Consider the following 21,354-nt stretch of genomic DNA (forward strand, 5'->3'; position numbering starts at 1 on the left):
TGAAAACATTTGCATTTTTTTATTTAGTCAAAAAGCTGCCGTCTTAAAGTACATCAAAGTCAAAGTCAGTCCTAAGTATAAGGGTAAAATGTAAAACGCTTACAACTGACGAGTGGGTGGAACCCCCAAAATCCAAACTCAACGAAACCTGCTGAAATTTAGCTTGAAGTACAAGTGTTCAGCTATCATGCTACAGCCAGAGCTAGAGTACAAAAACATATTTTTACAATGCTTACCAAAGATATCTGACATATTTGATGACAGAAATCTTTATGTATGTGGTAATCTGATGACAGAAACCAATGCAGCAGCTCAGCAGCTGTATTTACAGGAGTCTCTCCACCTCAAATTATGGACTAAAAGCATCTCATACTCCCAGTCATCAGATCTCAAGTGTTCAGTGAGAAGCTCCATAAGAATCATCCTTGTTGGAAAAAAAAAAAATCACGTGACCTCATTTTCATCCTATCAGATGTGAATAAAGCTTGTGTAGAGATTCAAGGAACAGTCTGACAGTAAATACAGCAGGGACAGCAGTGCAGAGACTCGTGGATGAAGAGATCACACTCCACACAGAACACACTGTGACACGATGGACAGCTGAACATCTGGAATGTCACAGGTATGCAGACAGAGCAAATAAATAAAAGGCAGATAAAGACATTATACAGTTTTTACAAGAAAAAATCTAAATGAATCCAGCAGGGCACAAAGTGTCACAGCAACTGAAGGCGGGCCCCTGATTTCACCAAAACTTAAGCTCTGCCAGCCAGCACATGTGGGTGGAAATGTGTGCTGCTTAAATCTGTAAATAATCAAGTAGTCTGCTGACTTATCCTATCTGCATTCATTCTTAGATGGGTATAAATTTATATTTACATATACTTTAAATAATTATTTAATCTTTAAAAAAAAACCTAAATAATATACATATAATAACAACAATAATATTGATACAAAAGGGGCAGCATGGAGACACTTATATAATTATTATTATGAACTGAAGATGATGGCACAAGTCACAGTTTTGACAATTTCACAATGAGGTACATTAAAATTGTTCAAATTTTCAAAGATGCAGTTTTGTGCAGGTTGGTGAAACTATCCATCTTCACTCCTGAGAAAGTCTGTCTCTCGCCTTATTAGCAAATACCTTTTGTGAAACAATTTGCCTCTGTTTAAACATCTTGTGTTTTTCTGAATGAAATGTGTTTGTGATTGTTGCAATGTTTTTTTTCTTTTTTTAAATCTGACAGCATCCCAGCTTTGTGGAATTGGGCTTATATCCTCCTGAGAACCGAGGAAAAAAGGAATCTTCCTGTTGAACTTGTTGTGTGATTTCCTTGCTCTTTGGAGTGAAAAGATTCCACCCAAACACATGAGATATCTATGGAAAGCCCAGCATATCCTCTATTTAGCACATCAGGACTTAGTAGGGTAGCTCAAATAAGTCAAAAGATATAGACTAAAAACACTCTACATGTCCTCCTGGTTCTTAGGAGGACATGTAGAGTGGTCATGGTTTGGGATGCAGACAAATTTCAGCAAGAGTGAGATGATGGCTATCCACTGTATAAGGAAAAAGCAAAAATCTTGCAGATTCTGCATATTCATATGCAGATGCCTGCTGTATGAGATTGTAGGTGTGTTAATATATAAAACTGGTGAACCTCATGGCAAATTTAAAAGAACGGGTAACTATACTGGCTTGTCACAGACCACATTTCCCCCAGTCTTCGACAGAGATGCTGATCTTTAGAGCAAGCCAAACAGAAGCTGGATGTTATGTTTCTGAAACATTTTGTGAATTAAAGCCAATATTAAAGTGTGTCTTGTTATTCGCATACCCGTGAGCAGAAATCACTTGTAAACCTCGACAAATGACTCAATTTACACAGCAAAGACTGAGGGCAGTTGACTGTGACAGGCAAACTGGCTTTTATGAGTAAAACTGGAAGTTCATTTCACAACAAGAATAACACTGTGCTGTGCTGCACAGATATTCAGCCACTTACACTTTTATCCTTCAGCTCTGCTTGACATGCCTGACAGAACCTGAAACCAAACCACAACAGTATAAGACATGCAGTGAAACACCATCTGCATCTCAATGTGAGAGTAGATCACAGCTACCTGTCTCCTTGGAGGTTCTCCACTGGACTCTCTACAAAAGCTTGGAGGGGGAAGAGGTGGTGAAAGGATCTGGCAAGATGGGGGGCCGACACCAGAGTCAAACCTTGGAGATAAAACAGCACATAGGCCAGTCAACACACAACAACAAAAATAAAAAAAAATTTTCCCATCTAATCCTTTAACTGAACAGTACATACCACACACTTTACACTCCACGGGAAGCTCAGTGTAAGTGGCGTGGCACTGTGGACACAAATATCCTCCCAGAGACAGACCTGGACCACTGCTGCTGTCCAGATGACTGGACAAACACAAAGACGAGCGTCAAAACAAATATTCATTTTAACCTGCAGTCTTAGCCATGCGGTTAATCGCACTGCTTTCTACTCACGACATGCTGAACGACGGCTTGGCATCCTGGTCAGTCACAGAGGCAATGGTATGCTGAGGAAAACCTGAGCAAACACAAGGTTCACATCAAGTGGATTCAGTGAGAATGACTTACTTTTTTTCTCCAAATCTTGGTTCTGTTTCAAAGGAATCATTTCAAAACGTCACCACAAGAAATAGCTATCAGAAACTCTGAAGGATTTCAACACTAATCTAACCATGAACAGCAACTTTCACAAGAGCTTAGAAGAAGCATTATACAGACACACAAAGCCACAAAAGCATACAAACACAATTCTAAAGACCTAAAGGTTCATCAGCACATAATAAGATCAACAGTTTACAGATGACACAGAAATAACCACTGCTTTATTTTGAAGGAAAACATCTCCAAAGTCTAGCAGCTGAAAGTGAGTCAGATTTGCTGATGCAGTGAGGGAATAAAACAAAGCAGAACACTACTTAAGAATCACCAGAGCAGCAGCAAGCACTGAAGCTTAACAGAACAAAGCTTCTGTGTTTAGACCTGCTGACAGCATGTACCCACATTGTACCCTGGACAGTTGGACAAGTGCGTTACTTTTACTGGTGGCCTCAATATTGGACGCAACGTACACAAAGAGCTTAAGTATATGAGAAGGTGAACGTGACACTTCCAGTGATTACTTGGGGTTCACCAGTGTCACTGGTTTAGTTCCATTGTTTTTATTAATAACTTTGATCCACAAGGAAATCCTACTAATTCCAAAGGCTTTTGCTGCAGCTGTAGGTAAGTGACGGGAGAGGAGCTGACTGAATACCAAGAGATGGAGACAGCGTCAGCATACTCACCCATGCGGATTAAAGAGCATTCAGAGGAGGAGCTGGCAGGAGGTGGTTTGATGTGAAGCATCAGCAGCTCTTTGAAGTGGCTCTCATCCAGGATCACGTGGTACGAGCCACCTGTCTCTCTCGTCAGCACTGTACATACCCGGACCTCTGCTGACAGACCGATGACAGACACCCGCACCTTCAGAGACTTCAGGGTCTGACGGAGGAGATGGAGCACAGAGCTGTCTCTGGACCTGAGCTAACTTGTCTATAAGATAATCAATGGACTGATGACTCTCAGCACAAAAAACAGAGTGGCTTCACCTTGATCAGCTCATAGATGTTGGCTGGGTCACATGTAGTGAGACTACTGAGGATGATCAGGATCTCCCGGCTCGTGTGTCCAGGCATGTGCCTTCACACAGAGGCAGACAGCAGCTCAATGACGTCTCACTACAGAAGCTAATCAAAAACAATGACTCTGCTAAACCTACTTGAGGGTTTGTATGGCCAGGTTGAGGGAATTGTAGAGGGACGGCTCTCCTACGCAAACAGTGTCCACAGCTTTTTTCAGAGCAGTGATGTGCTTCTTTGGATTTCCTGGTGATGCCGTGAAACAACACACACACAGTACATTTGCATTACAGAACAGATGACGTGAGGTTTAAAAAAAAAAACAAAAAAAACCAAAAAACTAACACTGGCACTGGCACACTGATGCTAATTTAAAAAAAAGAAAAAGGTTTAGTGGCAAATCAAAAAACATTGGTTCAAAGAGACCAAATCACAGATACCTGCCAGATCAGTCAGCTTCTCAGCCCTTTTGTTCTTTGTGGTGATAATACCAACCTACAAAACAAAACACAGCACAACTCACTTACTAGCAGTCACTCATTAGTCTCTGGAAGTTTGCTGAACATCCGCACACAGCCGAGTGTAACCCAGCAGCAACCTGGGGCCAATGCTGAAACTCTGGCACCTCCAGTGGACCCGTAAGACTGGCTTCGAAAGCATGTCAGGACACTCATATGTTAAACCTGACATATACAGATTAGAAAGCATGTTTACAACCCGGTCAACCTTCACGGACAGGACGTCTCTCCATTAGAACTGCATGTTGGGCCATTTCCACCAGGGTCTGTCACCCTCACTAATCTAAGACACCCAACTGTCTTTGTGCATTTTTATAAAATTATCAGGTGTTGCTTTGTGGTAGCATGAAGTCTGTGCTCCAGGTTGGCAAATCAAACTTTTTTTTGTCTGTCACAATCAGCAGGCGTATAAGCTGAGCAGCCCAGCCTTAGAGGGAGCATGAGGAATTCAGTAGTTTAGGAGGAGCTAAGAGTCAAAAGGAAACTAACTGGATTGGGCATCTGAGTAAAAGTATGAAACCAGTGTGTGTTTGTATACAGTGACAAGGGGCAGAATATGACTTATGGCATACCTGGCTGATGGGATTTTGGTCAAAATATTCATCAACAAATACTTCCATGAGCTGAGGAGGAAAGAAGAGATGAGATGAGATGGTTAGCAGACAATCACACTGTAGCTGCTGGTGTCCAGGGAGACAGCTCTGCTTTACCTTGAGAGTAGAGGTGAGGCGGTTTGGTTTTAAGTCCTGGTCTTCCATACTACGCGAACAGTCAATCACCACATACACGTGACGCATCTGAAGTACAAAACAACCTTTAACATCTTAACTTTCTTTTTCAATTTTTTCAAAAAAATAGATGTTATGCACAATATTAACCAGCGGGTATGTTGGGCTACAAATATAGAATGTGCAGCAGATCCTATATTGACATGAGAGCTCAGAGGCCTTGGCTTTGTGCTACGACAGGAAACTTCTCATTCATTTCAGGTTTATTTATAGAGCACCAAATCACATAAACAGTCACTTCAAGGTTTTAAACTGAAAAGTAAAGATCCAGCAGCATTCTGCAAACACATGATATTATACAGATATACACACAACTACTCACATATTTAGAATAATTAGTTAACTGTGTGTAAATTTTCTATGCTTTATTTCAGAGTGCTGAAACAGCACTCCACTTCAATAACGAACCACAAAAAGTGTTACGCATGTGGGAAACACAAGGCTCTGCACAACTCACCATTCCAAGCCTCACTTGCCCATGGCTCTCTATCACCCTGTGCAGCAAAGAAAGCATGAGATGAGGAGCAGGAGAAGACACAAGCATTTTCATCATGGGATGGATAGACAGACAGACAGGTAGACACAAACACGCACACCTTTTCCGTTTGGACTGGTACAGAATCTCTTCCACTGTGGCTTTGAGTGAGCCTGACTCGTCCTCCTTCAGCACCTCCCTGAGGATGAAACATATTCCACAATAATCCAGGGAATGACGACACACAGCTCAAGCTGCAGATGCACATGGCTGAGCAGTCTCACCATGTCCTCTCATAGCCCCCTTCCCAGCGCTTGGCTCTCTCTGGTTCTTCATCCATTGTGTTTGGCGGCCAGAAATTCAACAGACGCTCCCAGCCAAATCACTGCCAAACCAAGTACACACATTCGGTACTACAGACTCACAATAACTCATGACACGCTGCATTAAGGATAGGACGTATGGCCACATTTCGGTTATTGCTCATTCTGCATTTAACCCATGTGCCTTGCTTAGAAGCACAGTGGCAGTTATCGATTACTGTAGATTACCTCGGTGACTAGCTACCTTCTAGGAAGTTGGCGGTAAATAAAAACATGTTAATAAAAACCCCATCATCAGACCAAACAGCACCTTTACGTACGGGTCGTTATCAGCGCCACAGACCTGCCTGTAAGTAGAGTCAAGCTAACAGATGTTGTAAGTGCAGTCCGCTGAGCCACAGCTCATAGCCCTCCATGTTCTTCCAGGACAGCGTGAGGCTGACACTGGGTTCGCTGACCTTACAGTGAGAGAAGCGACAGATGAAGTCGGGTTTTGAAATGAACTTACACTTTCCACCACCAACGAATTACTCCAGCTCGTCGACTCTATTCCGCCTGCTAGCTAGCTAGCTAAAAGTCCTGATAAATCAGTGATTTTCATGCAGTTCAAACAACAAGCATGATGCGGGACTCACATCATGCAGTTACACAGGACTATGATTTTAAACACCTTATAACTTACTATACTAACTAAACAATAAATATAAACACTCACCAACTCTGACTATACTGTAACGCAAGCTGTGCAACAAGACTTTTCCTCCGGATGGAAACGGGCAAAGAAGAGAAAGGATCCGGTGACATACTATTTATTATTATCGTAGCATGATGGCCGCGGCATTATAATGAAAGTTTACACAGTGTCATATACAAACAAATAGCTTTGTGATTTTACATCATACTGTACATATCAGGGAGAGTGCAAAAATCAGTGGGAAAACTAAAAAAAATGACAATGCTTAATGGTAGTTTAATGCAGTACATGGCAATTGTTAGAAGTTATTAGCGCCCAGATCCATGAACATTTATGCTATGTGCTAATAACATAAGCTCTGCGCCCATACTAAACAGAGTTTTCCTTTATATCCATCATGCCAAGGTAATAAAGTATAGAAAAGTTTACTTCAGAACAATCGAAAGAATAAAAATAAACATTTACAAGAGCACATGCACAGCTACTCCGATACCGAACAAATTTATAAGTCTCATCTTAACTGTGCCCACAATTATGCAAAACATTTCGGATCACAAGAGAAAAACAATAAAGTCTATAAACCTTACTTGTTTTTCAAAATTTTACTTGTGGAACTGAGAGGTAAAAAAGAAAGAAAAAAAATCCACATTTTATTTATCCTTTTGTTGTAGAAAAACTCTTACTTGATTGGCTTATAAAAATGCATTTCATAGGCAAGAGCATCACTATAATAATAATCATACAGGAGTTCATCATAAACTGGACAGTTCAGTTCATAGACAGGGTCTTGGGTTGAAGGTTCAGGGTCGACGGTCATATTCACTGATCTTTCTCTTGATGTGCGACAGCTTGGATCTCAGATATTTACACCTCTTCTTCTTAATCTGGTACTCTGATGACTGTGGACAATACATAAGAAAGGTATTGTTGTTTGAATTCTTTACACACAAATTTCACTGCTGAGAATGTGAATAATAACCTTACCTTCTTGAAGTCCTTCAGCCTGTTATAGTCACTCAAGGCATCCTGAGATCAGATTACATATATTAGTTGGCTAAAGAAGTAAGCATCATCCCAAATTCTCACACAGAACTTTCTTTTATGCTAAAGTTTTCAAACCATTTCTAACACTTTATTACTGGATTTATTATTTGATTTTGAGTAGAATTATTTGAATATAAGCAAACACATAATGGATTGCATTTTTATAGTGCTTTTCTAGGCACCCAAAGTGCTTTACAATTCCACTATTCATTCACTCTCACATTCACACACTGGTGGAGGCAAGTTACAGTCTTAGCCACAGCTGCCCTGGGGCAGACTGACAGAAGCGAGGCTGCCATATCGCCCCTCTAGCCAACACCAGTAGGCGGTAGGGTAAAGTGTCTTGCCCAAGGACACAACAACCAGGACAGAGAGAACAGGGGGATCGAACCGGCAACCTTCCAGTAGATGAGCTTCCCAATTCCCCTGAGCCATGGTCGCCCCAACATATCAGTCTTATAAAGTTTCCTATAAAACCAGCCACCTCGCATCTGCTGTTAAACTGTTGACAGTTAGAAGCTAAATTGTTGCCTTGCACTGCAACTTGTACATTCACAATGAAATTGAATACAATGTAAATTTCATCAGATTTAAAATTGTAGGATTAATTGATGGCAAGACTTTTTTGAACAGTCTTTAGGAATGGAGTCTAAAACAAAACAACCCCCCCCCCCCACCCCCCATTTTGCTGGTTCAGAAAGTAAGGACTGAAGTTAACTCAGAAGGATAAATTCCAGTACTGAATTTTATGCCTGTGGCACATATTCCAGAATATGTGAATATTCTTTTGGTTAAAACTTTATTTGTGAAAAAAATTCATGAAGTCATTACTAGTTAAGGTTAAAGAACTAGTCAGTTCAACAGAGATCTGACTTTTTGTCAGCCTGCCTAAAATAGGGGTTGTTATTTTCTTTAATCTGAGATGAATAGTAAGATATTCTAGCTTTACAGGGTTGTTTTTGTTTTGTTTTTTGTTAAATAGAGCAGCAAACTCTTTTTCCAAGCTAAATGAAGATCTTCTAAATAAGTGACATGCCATTTCCTCTGTAACTTATGGGTTATCTGCTTTAAGGTGGACATGTGTGAGTCATTAAAAGGAGTCACCACTTCTGATTTGAGGCTTTTTTTTTTTTTTCCCAGAGGAGCTACAGTATCCAGAGTCATACGAGTAGTAATATACCTGTACTTTTTTTTGCCCCCCCCCCGAGGGCATTCCCCCCCCCCACCCCTCTCCCCCTACACCCCCCACACCCCCCACCCGGGCATTTCCCCCCCCCCTCCCCTATCCCCCTCCGCGTCCATGTGCGTGTGCACGTGCGCGAGAACGGACTTTTTGCACGTGCATGTGTGTCCAGGGGTCATATGAGTTCACATGTGTTTAATAGAGTATTATTTAATGAAACCATAATGTGTTTTAATTAAACTCTTTTTAAAGGATTGTATAGGTCTCAGAGTTCTGTTATTTAGACATAGGTGATTTAATTGAACTACTTTAGGGGTATTTTAACTAGTTAGGAGCCTTTTGCATTTTCTTCAGTGCTATTTAGGAGCAAATAGTTTTAAAACAGAGGGCCGCAAATAACAGGTATCCCTTTAGAAATAAACAGTGATACTTCTAAAAACCGTGTATTCCCACACAGCATTTAATTTAGCTAGTTTAGGAAGATTTCACTTTTCTAATAGTTTCACAGGCTAATAGTTTTTAAATAGAGCACCACAAACAACATGTATCCCTTTAGAAATAAACTGTGATACTTCTAAAAGTACATATTCACACTAGCGCTGTATCAACCTCAATGTGGCTTTAATGCAACTAGTCTTATAATTATCTACTAGTCTGCAACAGTTAAAAACATGTCATTATTAAAAACATGAGTCAACATTACTGAAGTGACACTTTAACGATGCTTCATATCATCGTGTTTATGATGATAAAACAGGTTCTCTCATTAGTAGTTGTCTGCGCTGTCACTTGTCATGAAAATGTCCTGAGTCAGGGTTCCTCTTCAATTATCATTGATCATTAATAGGACGCACAAAAGATTTGTTACATTATCCCCATAAACAACACGCTTTTATAGAAATCATTGTGACACAGATATTTAGATTCTTGCTTCATAATGTGCACGAACTCAAAATCTTTAGCTTCATATTTATAAAGTATCGCAAAGAATACATTTATACCATTGTATGAGCTACACTTCTTGTAAAAAACTGATTGGTAATGCGTTTGAGAAAAGCTCCTGCTGTGACCTTCCTTCTGTGAGGGCACACACACACACTCACACACACACACACACACACACACACACACACACACACACACACACACACACACACACACACACACACACACACACACACACACACACACACACACACACACAGAGAGAGAGAGAGGGGGGGAGATCATTAATACAAAGGATTGGAGCCGTTTTTGGATTTTCACTTGTTGTTGGCTTTAATATGAACAGTCACATAAAATTCATTCCAGTTTTTTTTTGCCTTTGCTTCAATTAAGATGTTTCTTTAAATCTACAACAGCTTCCTTTTCAAAAAAGTTTACTGACATAGTAAGGAAGTAGCTAGGGACCTCAGTAAGTATGAGCAACAATAGCTTAGGGACAGTTTCTACAATAAATAGGATTTCATCATCTGCTGTTCGTCAAAAAGTGCCATTAAAACAATTCAGCAGACCCTCAGAGTGCGGATACAAACTGTTTTCAGCTGTAGAGGTAGAGGTACGCTACATGTACTTATCAACATACAGTTTAGCGGAGTGGATTAGAGTGCATTGGTGCTTGGGCCTCTTTTATTTAGCACGGTTATACCATTGTGAATTTAGCTATACGAATATGCTCAAGAGTCTATCATATGTTTGACATGCAACTAAAAATTCGAAAATATATATTTTTTAAATCAGTAACTTTGCAAATTTAGAGGAAATGTTTTCGGACAACATATGTGTCACATTTTAAACAATGTTTGAATAATCAGCACTGACATACAGACATTTATGCCCTGGGTATAACAGACATGCTTACCTTGTGAAAGGCCCTCGGATTTCTTGGAGCAGAGAAACACTCTGTATTGTTGCTTTTCTCTATTGTATAAGCAGCGTCCGACTGTCAGAAACGCTCTGTGCGGGTAGCAAAGTCGGCTCCAATGCACATTCAGGTGAAAAAATAACAAGTTAAAACGCTATACCTTGCGGCAGTTGTGAAGTGCTGAGGAAAATACTGTGTGTCTGATGGGGTGTTTTTATATAGGTGGGGCTACTTTCAGTTGACCTCTGAGATGTAGAGATAAAAGAGCATGATGTAAGGAAGAAAGGTGGCAGGCCTTTGGAGACTCTGTTGGACATGGTTTCTGTTGGCCTCTGACATGATAAGACTGGTTGCATTAAAGCCATTAACTGTTTGTGAAGAAACACCTTTGGGCTGAGATGCTCTTGATAAGGAGCATCTTTTGTTTGCTTCATGACTTCTTTTGCAGACTGTTGGGCACCTAACTGCACCCCCTCTGATCAGCTATGTGTAATCATCGAGTCTAACTGTTGCAGAGTGTGGGAATTAACTATTTGTGAAGAAACACCTTTGGGCTGGGATGCTCTTGATAAGGTCTCCTCTTTTGTTGCTTCATACCTTTTTTACAGACTGTTGGGAGCCTAACTGTACCCCCCTCTGTCTAACTGTTACAGAGTGTGTGAATATGTGTTTTTTAGAAGTATCACAGTTTATTTCTAAAAGAATACATGTTGTTTGCGGTGCTCTATTTAAAACTATTGGCCTGTGAAACTTTTAGAAAAGTGAAATGCCCCTAAAGTAGTTAAATCAGCTATGTGTAATCAGCGAGTCTAACTGTTGCAGACTAGTAGATAATTATAAGACTAGTTGCATTAAAGCCACATTGAGGTTGATACAGCGCTAGTGTGAATATGTACTTTTAGAAGTATCACAGTTTATTTCTAAAGGGATACATGTTGTTTGTGGTGCTCTATTTAAAAACTATTAGCCTGTGAAACTATTAGAAAAGTGAAATCTTCCTAAACTAGCTAAATTAAATGCTGTGTGGGAATACACGGTTTTTAGAAGTATCACTGTTTATTTCTAAAGGGATACCTGTTATTTGCGGCCCTCTGTTTTAAAACTATTTGCTCCTAAATAGCACTGAAGAAAATGCAAAAGGCTCCTAACTAGTTAAAATACCCCTAAAGTAGTTCAATTAAATCACCTATGTCTAAATAACAGAACTCTGAGACCTATACAATCCTTTAAAAAGAGTTTAATTAAAACACATTATGGTTTCATTAAATAATACTCTATTAAACACATGTGAACTCATATGACCCCTGGACACACATGCACGTGCAAAAAGTCCGTTCTCGCGCACGTGCACACGCACATGGACACGGAGGGGGATAGGGGAGGGGGGAAAAATGCCCGGGTGGGGGGTGTGGGGGGTGTAGGGGGAGAGGGGTGGGGGGGGGAATGCCCTCGGGGTGGGGGGGGGGGGGCAAAAAAAAGTACAGGTATATTACTACTCATACGCAGTTAGAATGTAACACTATTAACAAGATAATCAACCTCTGTGGGAGTAGAGTTCAGGTAGCTCCTCTGCATTGTGCTGGCACATATCATTGAAGAAGATAACAGTGGAGGAATTATATCCTTTCACTAAGTTACAGCACTTTCAGAAAGACATCTACTGTGTAATATTGTAAATCTAAATATTATAAAGAAATGAACAGAAAAAAAACAGGTTTTTCTGGGAAGAATGTTATATGTCATATGTAAGAAGAAGATCCAGAGTGTGCTTCAAGTGGTGGGTGGGCTCGTTTACATTTTGAGTGAAGCCAGTTGGCTCTAATTACAGTTTAAATGCTATGTCATTTTTAGTATCTACATGGATGTTTAAAATAAATAACACACTGTAAATATTTTATCTGAACTGAAATCTAAATCACAGTCATTGTTAACTCATTTTGAGTGTTTGGTTTTTGTTAGATACTCATTAGGTCGCTTAACTGTTATTGTCTGAAAATTGTTTGTGTAGTTTTCATTGGTTTCTGTTTTAGATTTAGTTTTTTTTTAATTATTATAATATGGAGAATACTTTTTAAAAAGTGCAGTTTTAATTTTTATTTCAGTTACTTGAAATGCCTTGTGCTGGTTAAGTATAAAAACCTAGGGTACGGCATACATTTATGAAATGTAAGACTGCGTTCTTCCATTTGCGCAACATCTCTAAAATTAGAAATATCCTGTCTCAGAGTGACGCTGAAAAACTAGTTCATGCATTTATTACTTCCAGGCTGGACTACTGTAATTCATTATTATCAGAATGTCCTAAAAACTCCCCGAAAAGCCTTCAGCTAATCCAAAATGCTGCAGCAAGAGTGCTGACAGGGACTAGAAAGAGAGAGCATATTTCTCCTGTTTTGGCTTCCCTTCATTAGCTTCCTGTTAAATCCAGAATTGATACATTAAAATAACAGCCTGCATTCCATCGAAATCACTAATGAGATGTTATGGCACAGCAAGAACATTACTAACCAAAATAACAACGTAAATAACGTTTCAACGTCCCTCTTCTCAGCTGTTTCTCTTTCCCTCTTTCTTTCTCCCCTTCTTTCCCCCAGTCAAGTCTGTCCCGTATTCAGTAAGTGAAAATAAAATAAACAATAAAAGGTGAATCAAATGGACCATTACGGCAAGGCTGGGATGGTCAATTTGGTAAAGTAAATCCGTTGGGCATCTTTCTTTGCCTTTAGACAATAATTCTGATGGCAAAAGAGCCAAACGGGACAGGCAAAAGAAAAAAAAAAGAAAAAAAAAAAGGGTGGACCAGCCACCTTCCCTTCAAAGAACCAGACAGATGCTGCCGCCCTTACCATGAACTCTGGACTGCCATCAGAATGTCGGTCCAGTTCTCGGTCCAGGTCGGCCAGGTCCTGGTTTATGCCGTCCAGCTCAGCCTGTAGGTTCTTGTATTCTTGGTGATCCCTATCAAACTCCTGTTTGTAGGCCAGACGCTCTTGCTCATCCAAAATGGGGGGAAACAAACTATATGCAAGAAGACAATTCAGTACATAACCAGTAAAACAAAAGAGATACGAATCAGTCAAGGTCAAAGACAAAGTTCTTTATTACCAGCTTTGATCTAGAAATAGCAGATTAATTGCAATCAGCTAATAACTGGCAATGGAATCACATGCACTCACACACTGAAATCTTCTTCCTCTAGGTCATCCCCAGATTCCACACCAGTGTCGTAGTCCCTCAGCCTGGGCTGCAGGCCTCCCACATAGCTGCTGATGTCAGAGTCTCTGCAGACAGGATTTACTGATTCATCCATTTTTGCAAAAGCCTTATAAGTATCTGCCATTAAAAAAAACACACTTGAACCCTTGTAGCATGTTTACAGAGCCAACTGGTCTCAAATATGGTTAATATGGTTCCCCATTATCCTTCAGTACCTTAAACTTCAAAACTTATGGATGAGCTGACCCATCAGAGATGGATCACTGTGATCGAGTGCTACTACAGAGTTATGTGCACCTCTTCTCTTTGCACCAGACCTCATTTCAAATTTGGTACAGGGACACTGATCGTTTGTTGACCTGATTTGAACAGAAGTATCCCTGTCTGACCAGCTGGAGTTCCCTCTACACAGCACAGGAAACAGTTTCTGCAGCAGCTGAGATGTTCATCTTTGCAAAGTTGATAATGATGCACTTTTACACAACCATGAAGAACAGTTTCTTATTGACCCACACTCACAAATAAATGTATCTTCATTGTACATTTCTATTTGAAATGTTATTATTTTCTGTGTTTCAGTGAGTGTTTTTCACTACAGCACCAACAATACAATATAATACCAACAATCCCTTTTCTTGGGAATTTAGCGACGTTAAAAATATAATCAAAGAGGCTTTGGTGGTGGATTGTAAGTGTCATGGTCTGTGTGGAGTTATGTTCTCCCATGTCTGTTTGGGTACTGTGTGGGGCATTTTCAATTTGTCCCACAGTCCGAACACACAGATTGACCGTAGGTGTGGGTGTGAATGTGAAAGTGAATGGTTGTCTGTCTTACTGTGTTAGCCCCATCATAGACTGGTGACTGTTCAGCGTCTACCCCTCCTCACCAGCTGGGATAGCAGGTGTCCCACCCAGAAGTCTCCAAGCTGTTTTATTTTAGATGAACTTTGGTGGTTTACAGAGGAAAATTGTGTAACTAACTCCATCAGGCCACAGTCCTGATCATGTGAGCCCCCCCCCCCCCCCCCCCCCCCGCCTCTGCACCCCACCCCAGAACATTTAGTCCTACAAAACTTCATTTACAAAAACAGACTGACAGTGATGCTGCATGTGCAAAAGGCCAGACACCCAAGGTAAGACTCTATCATGTTTTAAGTAAACAAATTATACACTGTTCAGTCATTTCAGTAATTTATTATTCAAGAATAAAAACCCAATAGAGCTGCTAGCATCACTATATCTGTAAAAAACAAACAAAACAAAACAAAACCCCAATTCCCCCAGTGCTTAATGATACCTTTTCATAACAATGAAGAACATGCTTACCCTGGTAGGTATAGAGGCTTGTTGTAGTCCAGCTGGTCTAAATAGTCTCTAGAGGCCCCAACTTTATCGTTATGGTCATTAACAAACACCTCTGGATCACCAGACACGTTGGTCACCTGAAGCAACAAACATAGTCAGCCTCAGAGTTTCTACAATGCCAGATTGAAATTAAAGGGACTTTTCCAAATGATGAGCAGTTTAAGGGTGGAAGTGGCTCTACAAATATTTTGAGTTTAGGTTTAAGGTGAAAATACCACGATTATGTCATCAACGATTTTTCACATTAATGAGTTTCGTCCCATATCGTTAATGAGAGTGCCTTATCATAACCTAATGAGATACTACGCTCATACTTGAGGTCATGGAAACCTGTTTCCTCCATATGAAGCAAGAAGCATCCGCAGGGACCAACCGGTTCCTCTACTTGTCCCTGTATGTCTGAATACCACAAATACCTTCACTATTGTCAACAAGAAGTCTTAGTCAGTGCCTTTAACCAGCACACCTGATGAAATCTCAGGCCTGATGGTGCTACTTGGAAAGTACACAGCTGGAATTAAAGCTACATGGACATAATACTCAGATACACATTTTCCATTTTTATCACTACCATCGGAAGACAGGGAATAAATTAATTAATCTGAACATGTGAAAGATCTAATGAGTTAATGTTTAAAAGAATAAAAATATAACAACATGCTGTTTCACTTTAGATGACATCACAGTGACACCACAGCACATCATGCTGAAACTAAGAGTGGCTAAACAGACCACACCCAGAAACTACAGGTGAAACCTCCTCTGCCCAGTGTCTCTCTCACCTGTCACACACACACACACACACACACACACACACACACACACACACACACACACACACACACACACACACACACACACATCAATTCTCAGCTTTTGTAACAAACAAGTTGTGTAATTTCTGAAGTAGTAGTAGTGGTTAGAATCTGCAGCCAATTACATGAATTATGCTCCTATGCATCTTTATTGCCATTTACAGTGCTGTTAGGATGTCCCAGACTGTTTTAATGTTCTTAACAGTCTGTTTAGAGATTACACAGATCAAAACCAAGCATTCTGAATAGTGGATAAGAGCAGATAACACATTATCACCCTGCAACTGACTTTAATGTTGTGGAAATTTTAAAGCCCTCTGACACACCTTAGAGATATTGTGTGTTCCAGCTCTTGACTGCAGATCTGTGTCATGTTTACAGTATTTAAAATATTCAAAAATATTCACAGAGAGTTGGAGACTGAGTGGGGAATTTGTTGAGCTGACCTGATATATTTAGTTCAACCTTAATTTGACTGAATTAAGTTACGCTGCAGCTGATACAGGCTTTTGCTATTTAGTAAACAGGTAAATGCGATGCTGATGTCAACACAGTCACACACAGACTCACCCACTCCCCGACGCTGTTGTGGTGACCAACATTGACAACCTTGACTTCCTCCCAGAGAATGCGTTCTGGGCCCCAGCGCCTGATCTGTTGGCGAGTCTTGACCGCAAACACGAGCAGGATGATGAGGGCAACAAACACCAAAAAGCCCATAACCACAGCGATGGCCTGCAAGAAGCACAACCAAGATCATGGAGCTGAAGTAATACCCATTATCAGGGATGTAAATGACAGGCAAGTTTCACACATTTCCCTAAAAATCTCAATCTTATAACACCTGCCACCAAACAATGAGTTGGCCAAAGGACATTTGCAGGTACAAGTCTGCCATGAAACAATGATTCCAAATTCATGTAGAACAAACTGGGTTTCCAGTATCACTACATGTACTAGTTGGTTTCCAACGGCACGCTTGCTCAGTTCAGCTGATTGCTGCTTTAGTGCAAAAATGTGTAGAAACACACCCAATTCCTGATCACCAACATGTATTCTGCTGCTCAAGATATCTCCTGCCCACAAGCGACAGTCAGTGACGCCGTTTCTGTCAGGGTTATGGTGATGTTTGCAGTTCTTACAGTTAACATTTAATGGCGTCAATTTAACAAAAATAAGGCAAGCAAACACTGGTGTTCAGTATTTTCCCCAATTTAAGAAATGTGAAAAGTTTGGAGCTCAATTGCACCAGTCCCTGAGTGCACCCAGAACAAGCTGATTTAGTACTGAAAGAGGGGCACACACATTTGTCAGGTTTTTGTTTCTTTTGCTTTTAATAACTTTGAAGTAGACGAACACATAAAGTTCCAATAAAATGAACATTTGCAGACTTTTCTCTTCCTGACACCACTCAGTTCTATTGCATTTTTCTTCTAGTCTTTTGAAGTCGTAATTTCATCTTCATGTGTCCATTAACTGCGAGTTTAATTTACTGCTACCTCTCTGGCTGAAACTAAACAAACTCTCAGTATACACAGAGAAAGGAACTACACAGAAACCGCACATCCTGTGCCAAAGATCCAACCACACATTATTAGAGAAAAAGTGTCTCACCTCTTGGGGCTCCACCACGCAGTAATGGTAAAGGTATTGGTTTAAGAAGAGGCCCTGGGACTGGACCTGGTTCTGGAACTGGGCACACATCTGTACCACCTGGTTGTAGTACATAGACCCCGTGGACTGTGCTGTTGGATTTATCGCCACCAGGTACACAATAGTGGCAATAATCATCAGGAATGCCAAGATGGCGCAGATAATGATTGATGCCAGGTAGAACTTTGATGAACGGGCAGTACCTTGCCTTGACACAACCATGATGAATATAATAAGCACAGCTATGAAGGTAATTGCAGAAATGGCAATGATAAAGCCTTTGCCAGATCTGGGATCCATTTTTGTTCCTCCATAGCCGGAATAGGAACCACCATATCCACCACCATATGAGCCACCATATGAGCCACCATACGTGCCCCCATAACCGGTTCCATATCCACTGCCATATGAGCCTGGCATGAGACCAGTTCCGCCCCCCATGAGACTCATTTCGTAATCCCAGGCCAGTGTGGAGGCCACACAGGCAAACACAGCCACACACATGATGATAATGATGATGCACATTATCTTCATCACACCAGGTGGTGAATTCCAGCGATAGAAGTGAAGCACCTTATTTCCAGAATAATAGGAAAATGCTGGGTTGGACATGACTTCACTGTGCCTGTGGCTGGAACAGAGGAGAGAAGATGAGTTGTGGTCATTGTCAAGACATGGAAAAGCAAACACCAAGTACTGATATAAAAATAGCAAGGCTACCCCAAGAATAAGGTCTAATATTGTCAATGTTTTCATCACAAGGGCAACTTCTCATAATGGTGTGATCTACTTCACGTCATTGAAATGAACAGGTTATCACTTTGAAAAAGAAAATCCTCATGTCATCTAAAACCCAACTAAGCCAAAGCCTCATTGATGTCCATCACACATTTTCCAAAGGCTAAAGATGATTTAAAAAAAAAAGTTTATTAGGGATGGATGCGTTTGTCAAATAGTTAACAAGAACAACAAAAAAAACTTGGTAGAACTCAAGTTTTTTTTAATACAACAAATTGTTTATACACTAATAAGCCAAAGATCTATGGTTTGAGCCCAAAAGGTGACACTAATGCTGTTGGGCATCTGACGTAAAAATCTAATCAAACGTGAATCGGCCCACTGCAGCAATGCCTTGTGAATACTGGAGCGCTGGAAAATGGCAACTATGAAAACTATGCCAACAGTCGGGTGACAAAGAGAAATAGTGTGGGATTGAACACAGACAGGAAAAGCACGCACAGCTAAAGACGTCAGAAAGTCCGGCGCGGAAGCGGTTTACCTAATAACAGAAAATATGCATTCTGTGGCCCTACAAATACAACAATCCAGTCATTTGAATTTTGGGTGGGGGCCACTCCTTAAAGAATACTGAGTTAGTTCCCAGTGAAAATGAAACTTTTTTTTGGATGCCTTAAATTGCAATGAAACATTTTTGTCATGTATTTGAAATTAATGTTAGAATAGAATAGAGTATAATAGAAAAGCCCTTTATTGCCATTGCACATGTACAATGAAATTATGGGTGCTCCATGTCAACTATGCAGAATAAAACATAAAGAGTAGGACAGCAGGAATAAATAACAAACAGGATAAATATATACAGTCAAGAGGAATATATACAAAACAAGAGAAAGCCACAAAATAGAAAGGCATAACTATTATTACCAATTGCCTGAATTTCATCACACAACCTTTTACGGTCTTCTGATGCCTATATTGAAGCTTTTTTAAATGTATTACTGGCAATTTAAAAACAAGCAAACGCTTGCTCAAAAATGATGAAATTTGTCACTTTTGTTATGTGAAAATCCTTTAAACCTTACATTAATTTAAAATCATTGAATTCTGAGGCTTTTCTTCGAACATGTCTACATTTCCAGAGGTTTATTTACCATAAACACTGCACTGAGCTTAAGTCAGCTGAGTCCATAAATGACTAGATGAAGCAGGTGTCTGTGCGTAGTGAATGATAAAGGGAATTCAGCTTACCGTTTTTTGCCACTGTGGTTGCTGTGTTTGTTGCTCGGCATACTTAAGGTCAACTTCCACTCACTCTAGTAGGACAACACACAAGAAGCAATGAGCATCCAAAAGCTTTTGTATAATGTCATGTGTCAGACTAGTTTTCCTGCTGAGGCACATACCAGCTCTCAGCCTTTTGTTACAAATGTGTGTTTGTGCAGATTTCCTAGCTCACATGATTTCTTTGTTTTTCTTGTCTAAGGTAACTGAATCAATTATGTGATACATACTTTTCAAAAGTCAACACTTCAAATTGCGTTTGATTTTCTGAAATGTGGGGCTAGGAATGATTAGAAATGATTGGCACTAATATTCATGAAGTGCCTTACTTTGACGCTTTGTTAAAAATGATATATTTTATGGTCATCTCAAACGATGAATGCGAAAATCTAACAAACTAGTGACGTATCAGGGGACCAATGTCTGGCTATGGAAAGCACTACGATGGAAAACAGCGCCTGTGTTTATGAGGAAGCCTGTTAATATGGTGGCCATTTCAGATTAAAAGCAGCTGTCTGAGCAGATAACACTGATCCATTCCATCACTTGTAAACTGACTTTAACATCAATGCTCATCTCTTCTACTTCAAACTGTCCGTAAACTCTAGTTACACCTTTAAGAGGGACCTACCTGTGTGATGATCGGCGTCCTGCTGATGAACACAATACACACTCACTGAAATACGAACGCAAACACTGTGCTCGCGACCGCCTCCATCCACAGCGCGCACTCAGGTAGCAATGAGACGGGCATATAGGCGTGTGCTCGTCACGTGGTCGCCTCCTCCTTGAAACAGGACTAACCTGTCCTCAGTGCCTGCATCTTCTGGAAACAGGCAGAAGATGCGTGTACTCTTCCAGGAACTGTTTGAGCTTTATTTCCAGTGCTCTTAAAACCAGATTATAAACAAATGAACTCTCAATCTGCTCCACTTAAAATAACAAACATAATCTCTTTTGAACATCTATTTATCCCGCAATTTCGACAAAAAGCAGGGTTACTATCAAGAAATGCGAATCCCGACGTGCCAGACTTGATCTCTGTTAAAATGCATACGTCCACTAATTCGATGTACCTGAAACCTGAGCCGATGTCCCCATCCCGTCTTCCTACTGTTGTGAAACTTGGTAGGACAAACAGTAACCTGTCAAACCTGTTCTGCAGGTAGAGCTTCTGCTCAGTGCACCGCTGTGAGTCCAGCAGCCACCTTGACCCCTGCATCAGTAGACCACTTCTAGTAGCCCGCATGTTTCTTTGCTTTTTGGACAGTTTCTAGCAGACACACCTTGAGAAAATATTCTATTCCTTTACCCATTTATCAGTGTCACTGCTGTCTTTGTATTCATTTTCATTTATACAAATACTCTTACTTAACACGTGAATGCAGAGAAACTCTTTGTTCAAAGTCCATTTTAAATTTGGTGTGAGTGACAATACTGAGTTTTTCAGGAACAGCTGCTGCAGAAAATGTCGCTGGGTCTGCTGTTTTTGGATAGCTGTTAGTTTATTCATCAGAGTAGCTGCAAAATTAAAACCCCTGGAAGCAGAACTTATTACCAATCTTTCAATGGGCACCGTTTCAGGTAGGGGTCATGGGAGTTGGCATAAGGATTTTTGGCACCAAGAGTCATATTGTGTTCCTTGAACAGAGTGGTCGGCTTTAAAGGTTTTCCCATGAAATGAACAGTGAGTAGAAAACAACAACC

At 40.4% G+C, this 21,354-nt stretch overlaps 2 protein-coding genes across 3 annotated transcripts; both read right to left on the reverse strand.

Moving 5' to 3' along the window:
• On the reverse strand, positions 1-6,617 carry gtf2h2 (general transcription factor IIH, polypeptide 2). 2 transcript variants are annotated; one of them, XM_086313551.1, is made up of 15 exons: positions 6,507-6,617; positions 5,753-5,853; positions 5,590-5,667; positions 5,451-5,487; positions 4,916-5,002; positions 4,778-4,828; positions 4,128-4,182; positions 3,828-3,933; positions 3,658-3,748; positions 3,355-3,550; positions 2,525-2,588; positions 2,331-2,434; positions 2,134-2,236; positions 2,016-2,055; positions 1-608 (listed from the first exon to the last, which is right to left on the reverse strand). In XM_086313551.1, the coding sequence occupies exons 2-15, from the start codon at positions 5,806-5,808 to the stop codon at positions 498-500; spliced, it is 1,179 nt and encodes a 392-aa protein (XP_086169677.1). In that variant the 5' UTR covers positions 5,809-5,853; positions 6,507-6,617; the 3' UTR covers positions 1-497. The 2 variants fall into 2 exon arrangements, with proteins under 2 accessions (XP_086169677.1, XP_086169676.1); XM_086313550.1 differs by having other exon boundaries at positions 6,300-6,523.
• A 629-nt stretch (positions 6,618-7,246) lies between these two features.
• Positions 7,247-20,373, reverse strand: oclnb (occludin b). The gene is made up of 9 exons (XM_086313549.1): positions 20,279-20,373; positions 19,615-19,679; positions 17,587-18,256; positions 16,543-16,707; positions 15,119-15,234; positions 13,753-13,857; positions 13,423-13,594; positions 7,470-7,511; positions 7,247-7,384 (listed from the first exon to the last, which is right to left on the reverse strand). The coding sequence occupies exons 2-9, from the start codon at positions 19,653-19,655 to the stop codon at positions 7,286-7,288; spliced, it is 1,410 nt and encodes a 469-aa protein (XP_086169675.1). The 5' UTR covers positions 19,656-19,679; positions 20,279-20,373; the 3' UTR covers positions 7,247-7,285.
• Positions 20,374-21,354: the final 981 nt, after the last annotated feature.

Source organism: Aulonocara sp. 'chitande type north' Nkhata Bay, linkage group LG12, assembly GCF_057382095.1.
Source record: "Aulonocara sp. 'chitande type north' Nkhata Bay isolate Kocher_YH1m ecotype deep benthic linkage group LG12, A_spYH_male_GT1.1, whole genome shotgun sequence".
NCBI classification, from domain to species: Eukaryota; Metazoa; Chordata; class Actinopteri; order Cichliformes; family Cichlidae; genus Aulonocara; species Aulonocara sp. 'chitande type north' Nkhata Bay.